At 40.6% G+C, this 14,311-nt stretch overlaps 1 protein-coding gene across 2 annotated transcripts in view; it reads left to right on the top strand.

Moving 5' to 3' along the window:
- Positions 1-14,311, top strand: part of col5a1 (procollagen, type V, alpha 1) — a 94,885-nt gene that overhangs the window by 11,826 nt on the left and 68,748 nt on the right. For both annotated transcript variants that reach the window (XM_007548907.2, XM_016669889.1), the window contains exon 2: positions 9,216-9,383. In XM_007548907.2, the coding sequence (XP_007548969.1) occupies positions 9,216-9,383 (168 nt within the window). The remainder of the gene's footprint in view (positions 1-9,215; positions 9,384-14,311) is intronic.

A 14,311-nucleotide genomic window follows, 5' to 3' on the forward strand; every position in this document is an offset into this window, starting at 1 on the left:
CCTGATAGCTGGCTGTGTTTTCTATTCAAACTGCAGAATGGAAAAAAAAAAAAAAGTATAACTTTCAAAAGTCTCCTACTAGCACACATAGCCAAATCTTGGAGGGAGCAATTTGGAGGCGTGCGCGCATATCCCTCTCTGTTTGGTGAAAGCAATGCCTGAGCACAATATGCTGTTCTTTAGCATGGAGAGAGTGGCAGCTACACAGTAATACCCCTCGATTCAAGCTGACTGTGGTCGAAGCCAGACCGGTGGCTAAACACAAGCGATGGCGCAGTTCAGGAGTGGTGCTATAACTTAACTAACTGGTGTGTGGTCATAATGAGGCTGTACCCTTAAAATCAAGCCTGTGTTTTTAGTTAGGACACAGTGTCACTGGTGTAACCGTCCTCCCTGATGCCCCAACCAGAACGCCATGGTGCCACCAGGATAATAAACCTCCCTGCAGTGGTTTTCCCCCCTGCACAAAAGAGTTGGGGAATTTTCACAAGCTATCACACACAATGGGCACTCTTAATAGACGCTAAATGTCCCAGAAGCTTTGCTCAGGCAGCTTTTTAACATTGTTTTTCTAGTGTAAAGGAGTGCAAGTTGAGTTTTTTTTTTGTGTATTTTATTGGGCGTAATGTGATTGGCTTGAAAAGTTATGCAAGGCGAGACAAGCAGATAGGATTAAATTTGTTTTACTGTGGCTAATTTAGTGTCAGCTAGCTGAGAGAGAATGATGTGAAATAAAGTTGTTTGATTGTTCTGTTTAGACATGCTGTCTAAAGATAATTCTAATTTATTATTTTTTTAATTACATAGCCAGTGTAGAACATTGGTTGGGGCTTTGGGATTCCATCAGAGCCCTCAAATTAGCACATTAGCGCTTCCTTGTAATTTTCATCTGGTCTATTGAACATATCCCGAAATGGTCTGAATACGACTGCAAGTGTTTTTCATGTTAAGATTTCACTTGTTTAGGATTCTGCTATGTACTGGATTTAATTTACTCGTGCGCGCTACCTAGCATAATCATAATTCCTGCTGTATGACTCCCCTGTCTGGTCACATAGTGGGAACTGAAAGGTCGCAGGTGTGTCTGATGTCATTGTTTTTGCTGTCAAATTTTCGACCCAACACCTCAGGGCTCTGGAATGTTGCTCTACATGATATGTAGAAAAAAAAAAAAAATTATATGCTTCCTCTTTTTAAGGTCACATTGACCTGCTTTAAACAATTAAAGTAAAGACCGTAATTGTAACCTGCTGTACTTGCAGCAAGGTTCCAACTTTACGACAGTTGGCTTCGGGTTTTATAACAAAATCAGGTGAAAACCCCCCCCCAAAAAAACAAGTCTTTCACCCTCCCTGCTGGTGATGCACTCTAGGAGGGGGAAGTCTCTCATTGGGCATTCTTGCTTTCGGCTGTGCTGGCTTCCAGGAGAGGCAGGGTCCTCTTTATGGCTACTAATTACTCCATGTCCTCAGCCCTAGGTCAAGCATGTGCCTGAGAGTCAGGCCTCACCTCGAGAAGGGCCGACGAAGGAGGAGGACGGCGGGGGGGGAGCGGTCAGAATATAAAAAATGTTAATCCCCTCCCACCCCCTCGAAGAAAAAGGTCATCACGCACTGGTTCTGCACAGCTCTTGCTGTCAAATAAAATGGTGCCGTCTGGAGTCACTGAGAGTTGTTACAGAGACTGCATGTGTGGGTGGGTCTATATGCGTGCGCGCGCGTGTGTGTGTGTGTGTGGGTTTGTGAAAATTGAGGGGAGATGAATACTTAGGGAGAATGGGATCCACCACAGTCTTGGCACTGAGCCATAACCAGGATTAGGAACCTGGCTTTTTAGCTGCTGTTCACTTACAGACTGAATGAAAGAGGTACACTAAGGTCAGATTGGAAGAGGAAGATATTTATTATTGCAAATAATAAGCTAGTCTTTCGTCAGCAGGTAGTTTTAATGTGAGATTTGCAGTATTTTTTTGTCTTTTTTGATTCATGAATTGATTTAACATTGAAATTTGGTGGTGTCATTCTTGTGCGCAGACATTTTCTGTTTTGCAAAGATCCAAAGGATTGATCACTTTTTAACAAAGGCTCTGATCTGTTGATAAAAAATGCAATCATTGGGAACAATTTTCTGATTTGCCTCTAGGCCTGATCCACCCATTCAGATTTTAACCAATTTGTACATTAGTTGTTTTTTTAAACACTGCAAAACAGACAAAAATATGTTGCATCTCTTTTAATAAAGTCATCATTTTGAATCCAACAGAAGATGAAGAATTTGCAATGTTATTGATGCTTTGAACTATGCTTATTAAGTCCACAAAAACTGCCTCAGCCTGCACGGTGTTGACTGATGCATTTTCAAACCTCAACCAGAGGGAGTTATTAGCTTTAGTGCATTCAATGAATAGGATTACCCCCTCCAACGCCTCCCAGGTTTTTCAATATTTGACCTGCCATGCACTGATCAGAGCCAATCAATAACAATCTGGGAAATTGTGATACACAGTTCACCGGTTTTTTTTACTTTGTATTTTTGTGTGAAAGTTGTGTCAAATATGTGGCAGACGGGCAAAGAGCGAATGTACACAAGGCAACGTCGTATAAACACTCTCTGTGTACTTGAGGTGAACCTGCCTCTCGGATATGAGGGGCTGTGTGGTTGAGGTGAAAAAGTATTTTTAGCATCCATTTCCAGAGGTGTTGGTTCCTCAAGGGACCTGGTGGATTAAGTTGGTAAACATCTCAGTTTAACAAGGTGGGATTGAGCCCCATACCTGCGGCTTGGAACGAGGTCAGGAATGCTTCCGCTACCAGGTCGACCTCCTGGTGACCGAAATCTGTGAATGAAGGAGTCTCTGAGAAAGTGTACATCAGGGAAGGGAGTTGAAGTGATAATGTTTGCTTTTTCACATTTCTGAAGTCCCCTGCTGGTTATAGATGTTTTTTTTGTTTTTTTTTCTTTGAACCATTTCTTGGTGGAAAAAAAAAAAGTAGTCATCTTCTGTCTCTCGCCGCAGTTTTTGGGAAGTTTTATTTGTACTTGGCCTGCGGACAAGAGCAGCGCTGTCTTTTCTTAGCCTTTCATTGTAGACTAACTAAAGTTGCACAATTAAGGGTTTTGCTGACGAGTAAAACTCATTTACCAGTTCCTAGAAAGACCATTAAAGTGGCCAGGCACTCCACTAAATGGCTGATACTTCAGTATCTGACCAGTTCACTCCTGACTGTTGAGTTTCCTGGGTGTCACCTTCAAATATTGTCACATTCAGATCCATGAAAATATAAAATACAACTGACCAAGTTAGGGGTTTTGAAACAACAGAAAGAACTTAGACATTTGGTTTGGGTAGCTATCTGCATTTGGCTGATCAACATACATATCTTTCAAATGTAGTTTTAAAACGGCGCTGCATTGAGAAAAGTGATGAATGGCGCCTTTTTTTTAGTTTCAGATGCCATAAGGTTCTATGTTTTTCTCAAGCAGAAATATTTTCAAAGGGCCATTGGCCCTTTGAGTGGTCCTAGTGAGTTGCTGCTCACTAGGAGAGAGTGAGCAGCAACATGTTCAAAAATATTTTTCTAGCCTTCCTGCCCTCAGGAGCATAGGGAATCCCAAGCTGCCATCACGACAAATAATTACATTTCAAAATGTCTGCAGCATGTTATAAATTAGCATTTATCACTGTTGACATTGTATGCCCTTGATAATCTTTACCTTTACTCCGCGGAGCTCCAAAACTGCCAATTTTGAACGAGTAAATAAAGCAACTTAACTGTGACATACTCAGATTTTAAGTCTTGCTCTCATTCGCTGTCTTGCAGCTTGAGTGCACCACAGACAACTGTCAACACTGAAGAGTGTTGTCAGCACCACCCGGTTTCGCGTATGTATGGAATATTCACTGATTGGAAAAAGATAGGATTTCTGAGTTTTCAACCAAAAACAGTCAGACCTAATTCAGCAAAAAAGATTTCAGCTAGCAGCTAATTTAGCCATGCATCGCTTATTTAAAAGCTCCTTCTACTGCTGTTTTGCAGTCCAAATAAACTGTAGTCACTTATCAAGTGAGTTATCAGTATTGGCGTTCTGTTATAACCTACAACCCAACAAAAATGGCAGTGGACATTCTTGGCTGCCGCTAGTTCATGTTTGATCGGTTCCATTCAAATGCAGACGACTGTAACGTTAGAAGAGCATTTTCCAGATATATGACAGTGTAGTTTATTTACATGGAAGGCCATGAAACTCTTGTAAATTAGAGATGAAGAGGAGGCTTTCAACCTCTCAGTGGAGAGGCCTGAAAAAGCAGCCAAACTCAAGTCTGCATCCAAATAAGGAGATGGGATAGTGTTGGTAACAGAGACGACATGTGAGCATAGAATGAAAATGGAGCCTTTGACCGAATGGTTATGGCTACGGACTTTATGGACTTTACTTTCAGAGTGGAGTTCTGTAGTTTTGTCTTTAATCTGACCACCCTTAAGCTCCATAATTTAGAGCGATCGTGGTCACTGTGCTAAGTGTAAGCCAGCTCTGTGCAGGCCTTGTAGGGGCTTCTGTAGAACTGTAAGTCATTGGTTGAGCTGTTTGAAGCGAGATACGGTTCTGCTGGATGTTGGCCGGTTACCGAGAGATACTGTTGGATCGAAGCGGACTGCTCTGACATTCATGGCGAGTTTGAAGTGTCTTATTGAGAAGGTTTTAGTTGGTTCTTATTGTGTTCCTATTTTTGAACTGCAGGCATTTGGTTCCTATAAACTGTGCGCAGCTAATAAAAATCAAACTTAAATCATAGTCCATCGTTGACAACAATAATGTCATAATATTATATAAAGTTATTCTGTTGGCTATGAACCAACTGGAATGCAATACAATTAGCTCACAAAATGAATGCAAGAAATTGTGATTCTGCATCAGATGCAAGTTAAATATTTGGCCAGTTAGATTGAGTTTCAGTCTCTCCTTCAGCCCACAAATGATAAAGATCTTAGTACAATATCACAGTTTCATGTTTAACTAATTTTATTATGCCCTATAAGATCGGGTCCAGAGAAAACTATAAGTGTTTATCCATCTGTTTTAGCAAGTTTTGTTTTTCACCAATTTTTCATGCTTACCTTGTTCTAAGGTGGCCAAAAGATTTGTTAAAATGTTTTTCTTTCATAAATAGACTATATGGTCCATAAGTGCAGCCTGTTTTTGAAATAGTTATTCAGTGCAACGCTGATAGGAAGCTAATGCAGGCGCTAACTTTAGCGTCATTAACGGCTAACATTTAACCAGTCACAGTATTCTCAGTGTTTACAGATTGTTCGGCTCTTGTCTGTTCCTCTTTTACTTCTTATAATTCTCACAAATACTGCCAAATATAAGTCAGTTTTCAGCTGACCTAGTGTCCTTCTCACTTCAAAATAAGAGTCTCCAATGTAGAGAGAGCAAGGTTTAATTTATTAGCTATGTATAGTCACATTACCAGACAAAGTTGCATTGAGGTGGGCATGCATCAAATCCTTTTTCAATAATATTTTTTTATTATGATAAGAAATTTGATTTATCGTTGACACAATAAATTCCAATTTATTATGTTTATAAACCCCATAAATTTAGTTTTCTTTTTTTTTTCTTTTTACCACCGCTTGTTCCATGAGAACATTTATAAATATCAGTAAATTGAGAATATGACTAATAGAGCTACTGTGCTCAGTTTGGTGATAGAAATCACATGTCTTTACACGAGAGGTGTCCTGTAGGCTATCTCACTTTTTCAGGATCAGTATTTGACATTCAGTCAAAACATAGTTACCTAAAAAATTTAAAAATCTTTCTTTATTTTTTCATGATCATGTTTAACACAATAATACCACAAAATATTGTGATAAAAATTTTAATTCCACATTGCCCACCCCTGTTTATTTTGGCAGGATTTGTGTGATGACTACCAATCATGTCTATATTAACAGTTGTGTGTGTCTGTGTCATTCTTGTGGAGCCTTTATTGAAATGTAGCATCTTTATGCGGGTGATGTTTTTTCTGCATTTGTCCCTGCTGGATTGTGGCACCTCAAATGCTCAGAACTTCACAGAAATGCTACATGATGCGTCTGGAACTGAGTCACGTGAATAAGCTTCTAAACACAAACACTGCTCATGTGCACAAACCGAATAATGATGGATGGATGAGGGAATGCTTCCCATCAGATAACAGTGTAACATGCGCCTTTATTACTGCGCTGCGGAGGTCTGAGAGTTAGCCTCGCTTAATCAGACACCCCTTTCATGGTGGATGATGGACATTTTGTGGCTGCTGGGTGGTTTTCTATCCCTCTGTTCATTGAGAGCTGATGACAGATAAATTGGTCTCTCTGTTTAGACCCTTCTTCTGCTCAAAAGCGGTGTCACTGTGTCGGATTCCCAGACAGGAGTGCGGTTATTGGCACCTTGTGCAGCACAGAGGCAGAGAGGTAGGTGAGCTTTTAAATTGGAGGGTGGGGTGCTTCATTTGGTTAGGTGAGTTGCCATCACAAATGCCTGTTCTTGTGCCTATCATTACCTCCAAAGCATTGTTGGGATCTGATTTAGAAAAATACTTATTAAGTTCAGATCAAATTGTTTTCATTCTACATTTCTGTTCCCAGCAAAAACGACTTCCTTGATTTTCCAGTTTTGCTGGGGTTTTTTTTTGGGAAAGATGTGCATAAAACTCTTCATTTGGTTTGACAGAGTGGAAAATGTGAACAGGCTTCGGGAGGTGTGTAAAGAAGTTTATTTACGCCACTGCACAGCTGTAGGAAAACATGTGCAGCTTAACTGTTTTTCAATGGAAACCTCTGTTTGAGGATGTTTTTTTAATTGATTTCTGCTGCATGTTAGTCACTCATAACTGCATCCAGCTGGAGGTTGTTACAGGTCTCCCCGGGCGACTTTGAAGCTCAGCTGAAATGTGCTCGTTCATCATTTGACGTTTTTAGTGGCCTATTTAGTTTTAAGTGGTTGTTTCTGTTACAAGTTGACTTTTTGAACAGTTTGTGCCTTTTGCAGTTTCACCTTGTCGCTATGGTCGGCTAGGATGTCGCATTTGAGAAAGTGTAGAAAATAAAACGCTGCGATAACATGGCTGCATGCGTTTGCAAACCCGTTTCCAAACTAATGCTTTTGTGGGAACTTTGCGGCATAATTACAGCATTCTTGATTTCATATCTAACATCGTAGATTTTTTTTTTTTTTTTTTTTTTTTTATCAAAAATGGACATAAACACAGGATGGGAAATAGTCATGGAGGTTTTTAAGAGGACTGGAGTGACACTGAAGGAGCTACAACAGTTTCCACAAACTCCTGGCTCTGTTCCTGTTCTACCTAAAGTAAGAAGTAGCATCACAGGACAGAAATATTTACTTCCAAAGGGAAGAAGAATCCCATGTCCACTGTGAAACATGGTAGTGGCAACATCATGCATTGGGTTTATTTTTCTTCTGATGGAACTGGGGTTTTTGTCAACTTCTACAAAAAAGTTGAGCCGAAGTCCATATCTAAATCTGACAGAAGATGTATTTGATTTGGAGAGGGCAGAGGACAGAAGATGTTCTTAGGGTGTGTTCACACCAGCCCTGTTTAGTCCGCTTTAATCCAACCCTAGTTTGTTTGCCTAGAAAGTTTGATTCGTTTACGGAGGTGTGAATGTGCAATCAAACACCAAATTGCCAAACTCCAAAAGCAGGAAGCAGACTATAGTGCAGGGCATTCTGGGTAAATACGGCCAAAACAAGAGAGAAGAGTCTAGAGCTGGTAGGAGAAATGCAAGTGAAATTCGATACCTGCTCTAATCTGTTGCCATTTTTGTTAACATTTCTTGTAGAAGGATGTTACGCTTGTGTCTTCTTCTGAGGTTTTTGTGCTGTTTCCTTCATTAGTTCTTGGTGCAGCGCCACCACAGGCGAGATGGGAAAGTTTTTTTTTAAGGATTCGGTTTGTTTGATGCAGTTCGGTGTGAAAGTGAACTGCATCAACTGAAAATGTAACAAAATGTTGCAACTTTTGTTTCCAATCGAAGCAATGGATTAAGGTGTGAAGACATTAAATTGATAGATTTGGAGATCTTTTGCAGGTATTATGATGTGGAATGTTGATGGTCAAGCTTTAACAACATTTTCAGTGGAAATTTGCAGGATAAGTGTAACGTTAAAGGTGGAAAAACATCCATCTTGGTCCCAAAACGTCAGGATTGCGTGCGCTTTTGAAAGTTAATATGAACGCTACATTCTTTCGCTTTTGTTTCTGTTTAAGTTTGAATTTGTGGCACAAGTTATCAGAAATTTCCACTTGTCTTCTTTTAAAGATGTTTCCTAACTGTGAGGTTTGTCCAAGTTCCTCCTGATGACCTGCACATATCTCTACTTAGGAAGAAGACAAACTTGCTACTGGTGTATGTCATCGTGTTGCTTCTGGCTGCACGAACAGCTGTTTGTCCTGGGCGGTTTTGGCACATGACGGTTGCGGTGCAGGGTCAATCTCCATGTCACATTGTTCTGACCCAGCAAACTCCTGCGGTGGCCCGGTCACAGCCAAGGCAACCGGGTCGAGAGTGTGCTAATTGCACGGTTGTGGTCGGAGAGAGGCAAGCGGTGGACTTTGCAAGTGAAATGGTTGGAAGCGTGGGTTTCTCTGTGCGGCTTCAACCCATTATCATAGGAATCTATAAATGGGCACATCTCTGCTTTGTGCCTAAATGGGAAAACATACATTTTCCCAAATGTGAATTGTTCTGCTGAGCAACCAACTCTTGCCTGAGTCAGCGGGACACTGGAAATAAAGAATGGTGAAAGAAATACATATAATTTCACTTCAGTTTAGATGCAGGTATTTTTGGAACGCATTGACTCTGGTGTCAGCCCAAAGTGTACGCAAACCGAGCAGCTAGCGAGCTTCCTTACCCCCTGTATTTGCTTCCAACTCATTTGAAATACTTTTTGTGGAAAATAAGAAACAGTTATGCAGTCAGTTATAGAATGAAACTGTTTTCTGATTAAACTTTTTTTTGTGTCGTAAGCTATGCTTGTAATAGAAGTATGAATATGTTTAATCGAAAGGAGGTATTAGTTTGCCCAAATTCTGTTTAAGGCCCCGTAAAACTACTGTAAGGCTCTGAATAAGCAATGTGATAAATACTGCATGATAAACCCTTAACATCTTTTTCTTCTGTCTGTTTTCTTCTTCGCAGCGGAACCAGCAGACCTCTTGAAGATTTTAGATTTTCACAATTTACCTGAGGGTGTTACAAAAACAACGGGTTTCTGCTCACATCGGAGGTCGACACAAGGACCCGATGTGGCGTACAAAGTATCCAAAGATGCCCAGCTCAGTGCCCCCACCAAACAGCTTTACCCAGGTGAGTGTCTCAGTCAAAGCACAGCGCACACAGGCAATAATAATAAAAATAATAATAATAATAATAATAATAATAATAATAATATTAGTTGCAGCACCTGTATTCCTTTACAAAAACAGATTATAGCTCACTTAACTTTGTTTTTTTGTTGTTTTTGTTTTGGTTCTGTCGATTGTTTTAGCAATTCTTTCATTTACTTTGACTATACAAGAGTCGTAAGGCACTTCTCTGTTGAGAAGAATAATTATTTATATTGAGCCAAAATGAGGGCGGCGTCACCTCATTTCATTCAAAAAGAGAGCAGTCGGTGTTACACAGCACTGCAGTTAAACTGGATTTTATCAAATAAAAACAAGACGATTACAGAGCTGACATATTAAACTGGTTGTAACATCTTATATTAGTTTGATTACTGCCATACAGTAGGTGTGGTTAGCAGTACTAGCTGTAAACATCAGTTTTTGTGTGAACTCCTTATAGACTCAGTAGATCCTTACCTCAGTGATCAAATGTCTAAAACACAGCCAACATGTCCTGGTCAGTCAGTATGAATCCTGTCACTGATCAGGGCCAGTTAAGCTAGAAATGTTTGCAAGCCACTTCAATCTACTTTAGGCCAAAACCTTTCTAAAATCTCTCCACCATTTATATAACAATCTGTTATTAGTTTAATTCACGTAAATTTGTCCAATTAACTTAAATCCTGCATTTGATTGTAAACCCTGCTGTCTTTTTTTATTGGAAGGTAATGGATTTCTTTTCCCTAGAAATCCGACAGCGGATGAATCGGATCCCGCTCCTCTAATATTCCATGTTGTAGGAGGAGTCCGGACAGTGGGAAAGCAGTGAAAGCAGGGGAGGGCGAGAGGAGAGAGGGAAATGGGTGGGCGGCTGAGGGGAGTGGGGGTTCCACTTTTGCCTTGTTCTGCCGTGCTGACGTGGCTTAGCGCTGGCTGCTGTGGGGCGCTCTGCAGACTTACTTTCCTTTCTCTCCTCCCTTTTCCCCTTCGCCTGCCTTTTACCCCCTCAAGCATCATAATTTCTCCTCCCTATCATTTCTCCAAGACTCCCTCTGCCTCGCGGTGTTGTTTTTTTTTTTCTTTTTTCCTCCCCACCTCTTCTGTTTTTATCTCATTTCCATCTAGCCAGACTTTGCCAAACTCTGAGGAGCCGCTGCGGTTATAGGCTGAGCCCAGCTCCGATAAAAGCTCGGACCGCTGGAAGACATCCCCGGTCACGGCTCTGTCAGGGGCTAAGCTGGCCCTTTGATTCGCAACCGACTCTTTCTCCGGGCTTAACGTTGAGCCATGAGGCTTCTGCGGCATGCGTGCCTTTACATGCTCTCCAATCAAACAAATGCCTTTTTCACTTTGATGCTCTATGACAGTGGAGCCCCTTATGGGTCTTTGTTTAGACACACATTGCTATAATTACACATGTGCTGCTTTGGAAGATCCGAAATAACAGTCCACATAAAACAAACCATGTGGAGAGGGGTTTTAACCAGGCACCTCATAGTCTTCAGGTGCAAACAGACTAACTAGCTGTCTGTAGCTTGCAGGATTTAAAATCTAGTGTCTGTGTTTGTGATGTGGCCCCTGTCTCGCCTCTTTCTTACGAGAATGTTTGCTAATATATTCCAGAAGGCAGCTAAACTTCTGACATCATTTTATCCATTATTACCCCCTCTCCTCCCCCCTTCCTTCGCTAGTTATTACTCTGGCTCGGAGTACTGTTTGCTTTAATAATCTGCATAATATCCTCTCACTCTGAAAGGTTACAAATAAAATTCTTGCAAAAAAAAAACCAAACAAACAAAGAAAATGAAGACATGCAAACATCCTGCTTTTGTTCGGATGATAAAATAAAAACCAGCTTTGATTGGGAACACACCAAGCCGTGACCCAGTAACCACAGACAGACTGCGATGATGTGTTGGAAAAGAGCAAGTGCAGACATGCAATCATTAGGCAAACATGTGGAAGAGATGAATCATCTAAAATCACCGAGGCTCTTAAAACACTGGAGACCTTTCTTACCTTTATTACTTCAATCATAAGTGGCAAAAAAAGAAAAAAAAAAGAGGAACCGCCTGGAGAGAATGGATGACAGCCAACGAACAGCTGCTTTGCCTTTTCTTTGAATCAAATGAAGGGTAATTTAGCATGTTCAGATTTGGTCTGAACTATTTTTGAAAGATAGTCCCATAAATCATAAATTAGGACCGAAAACAGTAGGATTGAGTCATCGAATTGTTAGGAATCATAACGTGATGCTGCTGGTATCCATTAAATTGATATTTTGGGACAAAATAGTAAATTGTAAAGCTAAGGCTCGAAAACAGATCAATTCAGAACTGCTTATTTATAGTTTATATCTTGAGTAAGACTGCGCAGTATTTGATTTAAATCATTGGGGAAGCACAATGTGTTTTATTGTAGTGTAGGGTAGTGGAAGGTTTTGGACAGTGATAGTTGTGCTACACCGGATTTTGGGTGTAGCATGACATTTGTTATCGAAAGGTTTGAAAAATATATACACTATCAGGAAATATAAGTTACTGATCATTGTAGGAGTAATGACATAGATATTCCTAAAACTTTTTGTTATCATAATATCAATTGCCGCAACCTCAATACTGCAAAGATCTGTTGCAGCTGCAGCTAATTATTATACAATTACTATTCAGACTCACTATGGCAGACATATAACTGATTATCCTTTATGTATAATGCAGGAAAAGGTCTTAGGAGGACATTAAGATGTGGTGCTAATGGGATTATTAAGAAACTGGAAGTGGGTTCTTTCATTGCCAAAAGAGAAGATGTAGCCAGATGCTGCATTTTCAATAAAACTATGATGTTGAAATAGAAATAATGACTTTCATGTTTGCCTATGAGGTAAGGTGCTCTCTATTTTGCGCTTAGTTTAGGCCACGTTGTCGTGGGAAGCGTCCTTTAAAACACAGTTCAGTTCTTTTGTGAGCTTCAGGTTCATTTTCATGCAGTCTAAAACTAATTATAATACAAAACGTCAGTCAGTTGACTTCTAGCTCAAACAGGATATTTGGATTATTTGATAATGTGGGATTTTTTTCCACTACAGTTAGCTACAGTAGTGTAAAACAAAACGTGTGCCAATCTCAGGTATTGGCGCACCTTGAGAACGATCCCCGGGTGCTTCTGATCGCTGTAGTTCTCTGACAGTGTGATTTCAGTTTTGTTTACCTTACTCATCCTCCTCCTCCTCACTATGCATGCTGTCAAGATAAACTTTGGCTCAGGTTGTTTTAACTGATTAAATTATCAATTTGCGTAAAATTAGGTGAGTCGGTATTCCCTTTCAGAGTGCTTACAATTCGAAGTCTCTCCTCCAGAGTCGGGGGTTGCTGGAAAGCTGATGTGTCTTACATGAAAACAGATTTGTTCACAAGTGAGACTGAATAATCAAATTACAGGATGCAGGTCTACCTCATTTACCTGCCTTTATACACACGGGTTGATGGTACAACTCTTAAGGAGACACACCACGAGATATTCTTGCTGCATTAAGTCCAAGATATTGCACTTAGTTTTAGCAAGAAAATTAATTTGGTTATTCCATCGCAGAGAAAATATCAAATTGCTCCCATGTGAGTGCCTCTTCCTGGGTTTCTGCCTTTTCTTAATCTTTTTTCTGGCCTGGAACGGGCAGCGGTGGTGCCAGTGTAAACTCTGTGGACATCTGGCACTGGACTACTGCATGTCAGCACACACTGAGCACACATAAAACACACACACATGAAATGAGAAGGGAGCAATCTCCAATGCAGTAGCTTAAATAGTCAAATTACAGAAAGATAAAAAAATAAAAAAAATCAGCTTTTAAAAATATTTTTCCATCTGTGTCTGGTAAAAAGTTTCGTATAAGGACAGTGGTTCTTTTATTCTGCAGTTTTAGTTTTTTGTGCTTCTGGACTGTCTTGATCCCGTTGGAGGTTGTTTCAGGGCATCGGGTACTTAAAAAAATGACAGGATGAGGCATTAGTACAAAACACTCCCAATTTTCACACGAGTCCAAATGAGAACGTTTGGTTTTTGTTGCAATTTACTTTTTGTCTCTTTTTTAAACTCTGGGCTTGAAACAGCGTCATCTTAAATAAAAGAGGTTCCCATACCATAATCTTAAATCTAAACAACCAAACAGGTGTTCTCTGTAACTTTGAGAAAAACCATCTTCAAGCCAGCTGACTGGCAGTGCGTAGCAGCAATTGTGGGAGAAGCACTGCGGGTTTGATCTAAACTTTAACCTGCTGAGCAAAGCCTTTTTTTTCACCTCCCAGGGCTTAGCTGTGACAAGCATCCCCTTCACTTTGTTTGAGATCTTTTTGTCTCATCCTCGTCTTCCTCTTTTAAAGCTCCGTCTTTCTCATCGCGGTTCAACGTCTGTCAATTACAGCAGCGGTTCTCATGTGATTCCAAGCAGAATTCCTGAGCGAGGACGCTGCCAAGGCATGTGCTGTCCTCATGATGCGATCTGATGCTTAGTGTTAATACAGAGACGACGGGAAAGAGGCAGGAAGGCAGACAGACATCCAGCTGCTGACAAAAAGAGGGAGATGATAGAGATAAGGAACGAAGCACGAAGGGTGACCGGTACAAATTTGGCTCTCGGAGCTTTTCTTCTCTTTCTTAGCCTAAGCTGGGCTTTCCACACCCTGCTCTTCCTGTGGCACCTTTTCTTCCACTGTGCATAACTATCACTTTAACATTCTTCAAGCCTGTCTCCAGCCTGTAACTGATGGCTTTATAAGAGTCTTTGATGGTGCTACAATAACATCTTTTCCCTAAACCCAGCCTCTCTGTTCTGCTTGCCTGGAAAACCGCAAGAGAGATTGCTAGTAGAGATTGAGTGCCCTCTTTGCTTATGTTAAACATAACAGTTATCAC

The sequence above is a fragment of the Poecilia formosa genome, unplaced genomic scaffold, assembly GCF_000485575.1.
Source record: "Poecilia formosa unplaced genomic scaffold, Poecilia_formosa-5.1.2 Scaffold28, whole genome shotgun sequence".
NCBI classification, from domain to species: Eukaryota; Metazoa; Chordata; class Actinopteri; order Cyprinodontiformes; family Poeciliidae; genus Poecilia; species Poecilia formosa.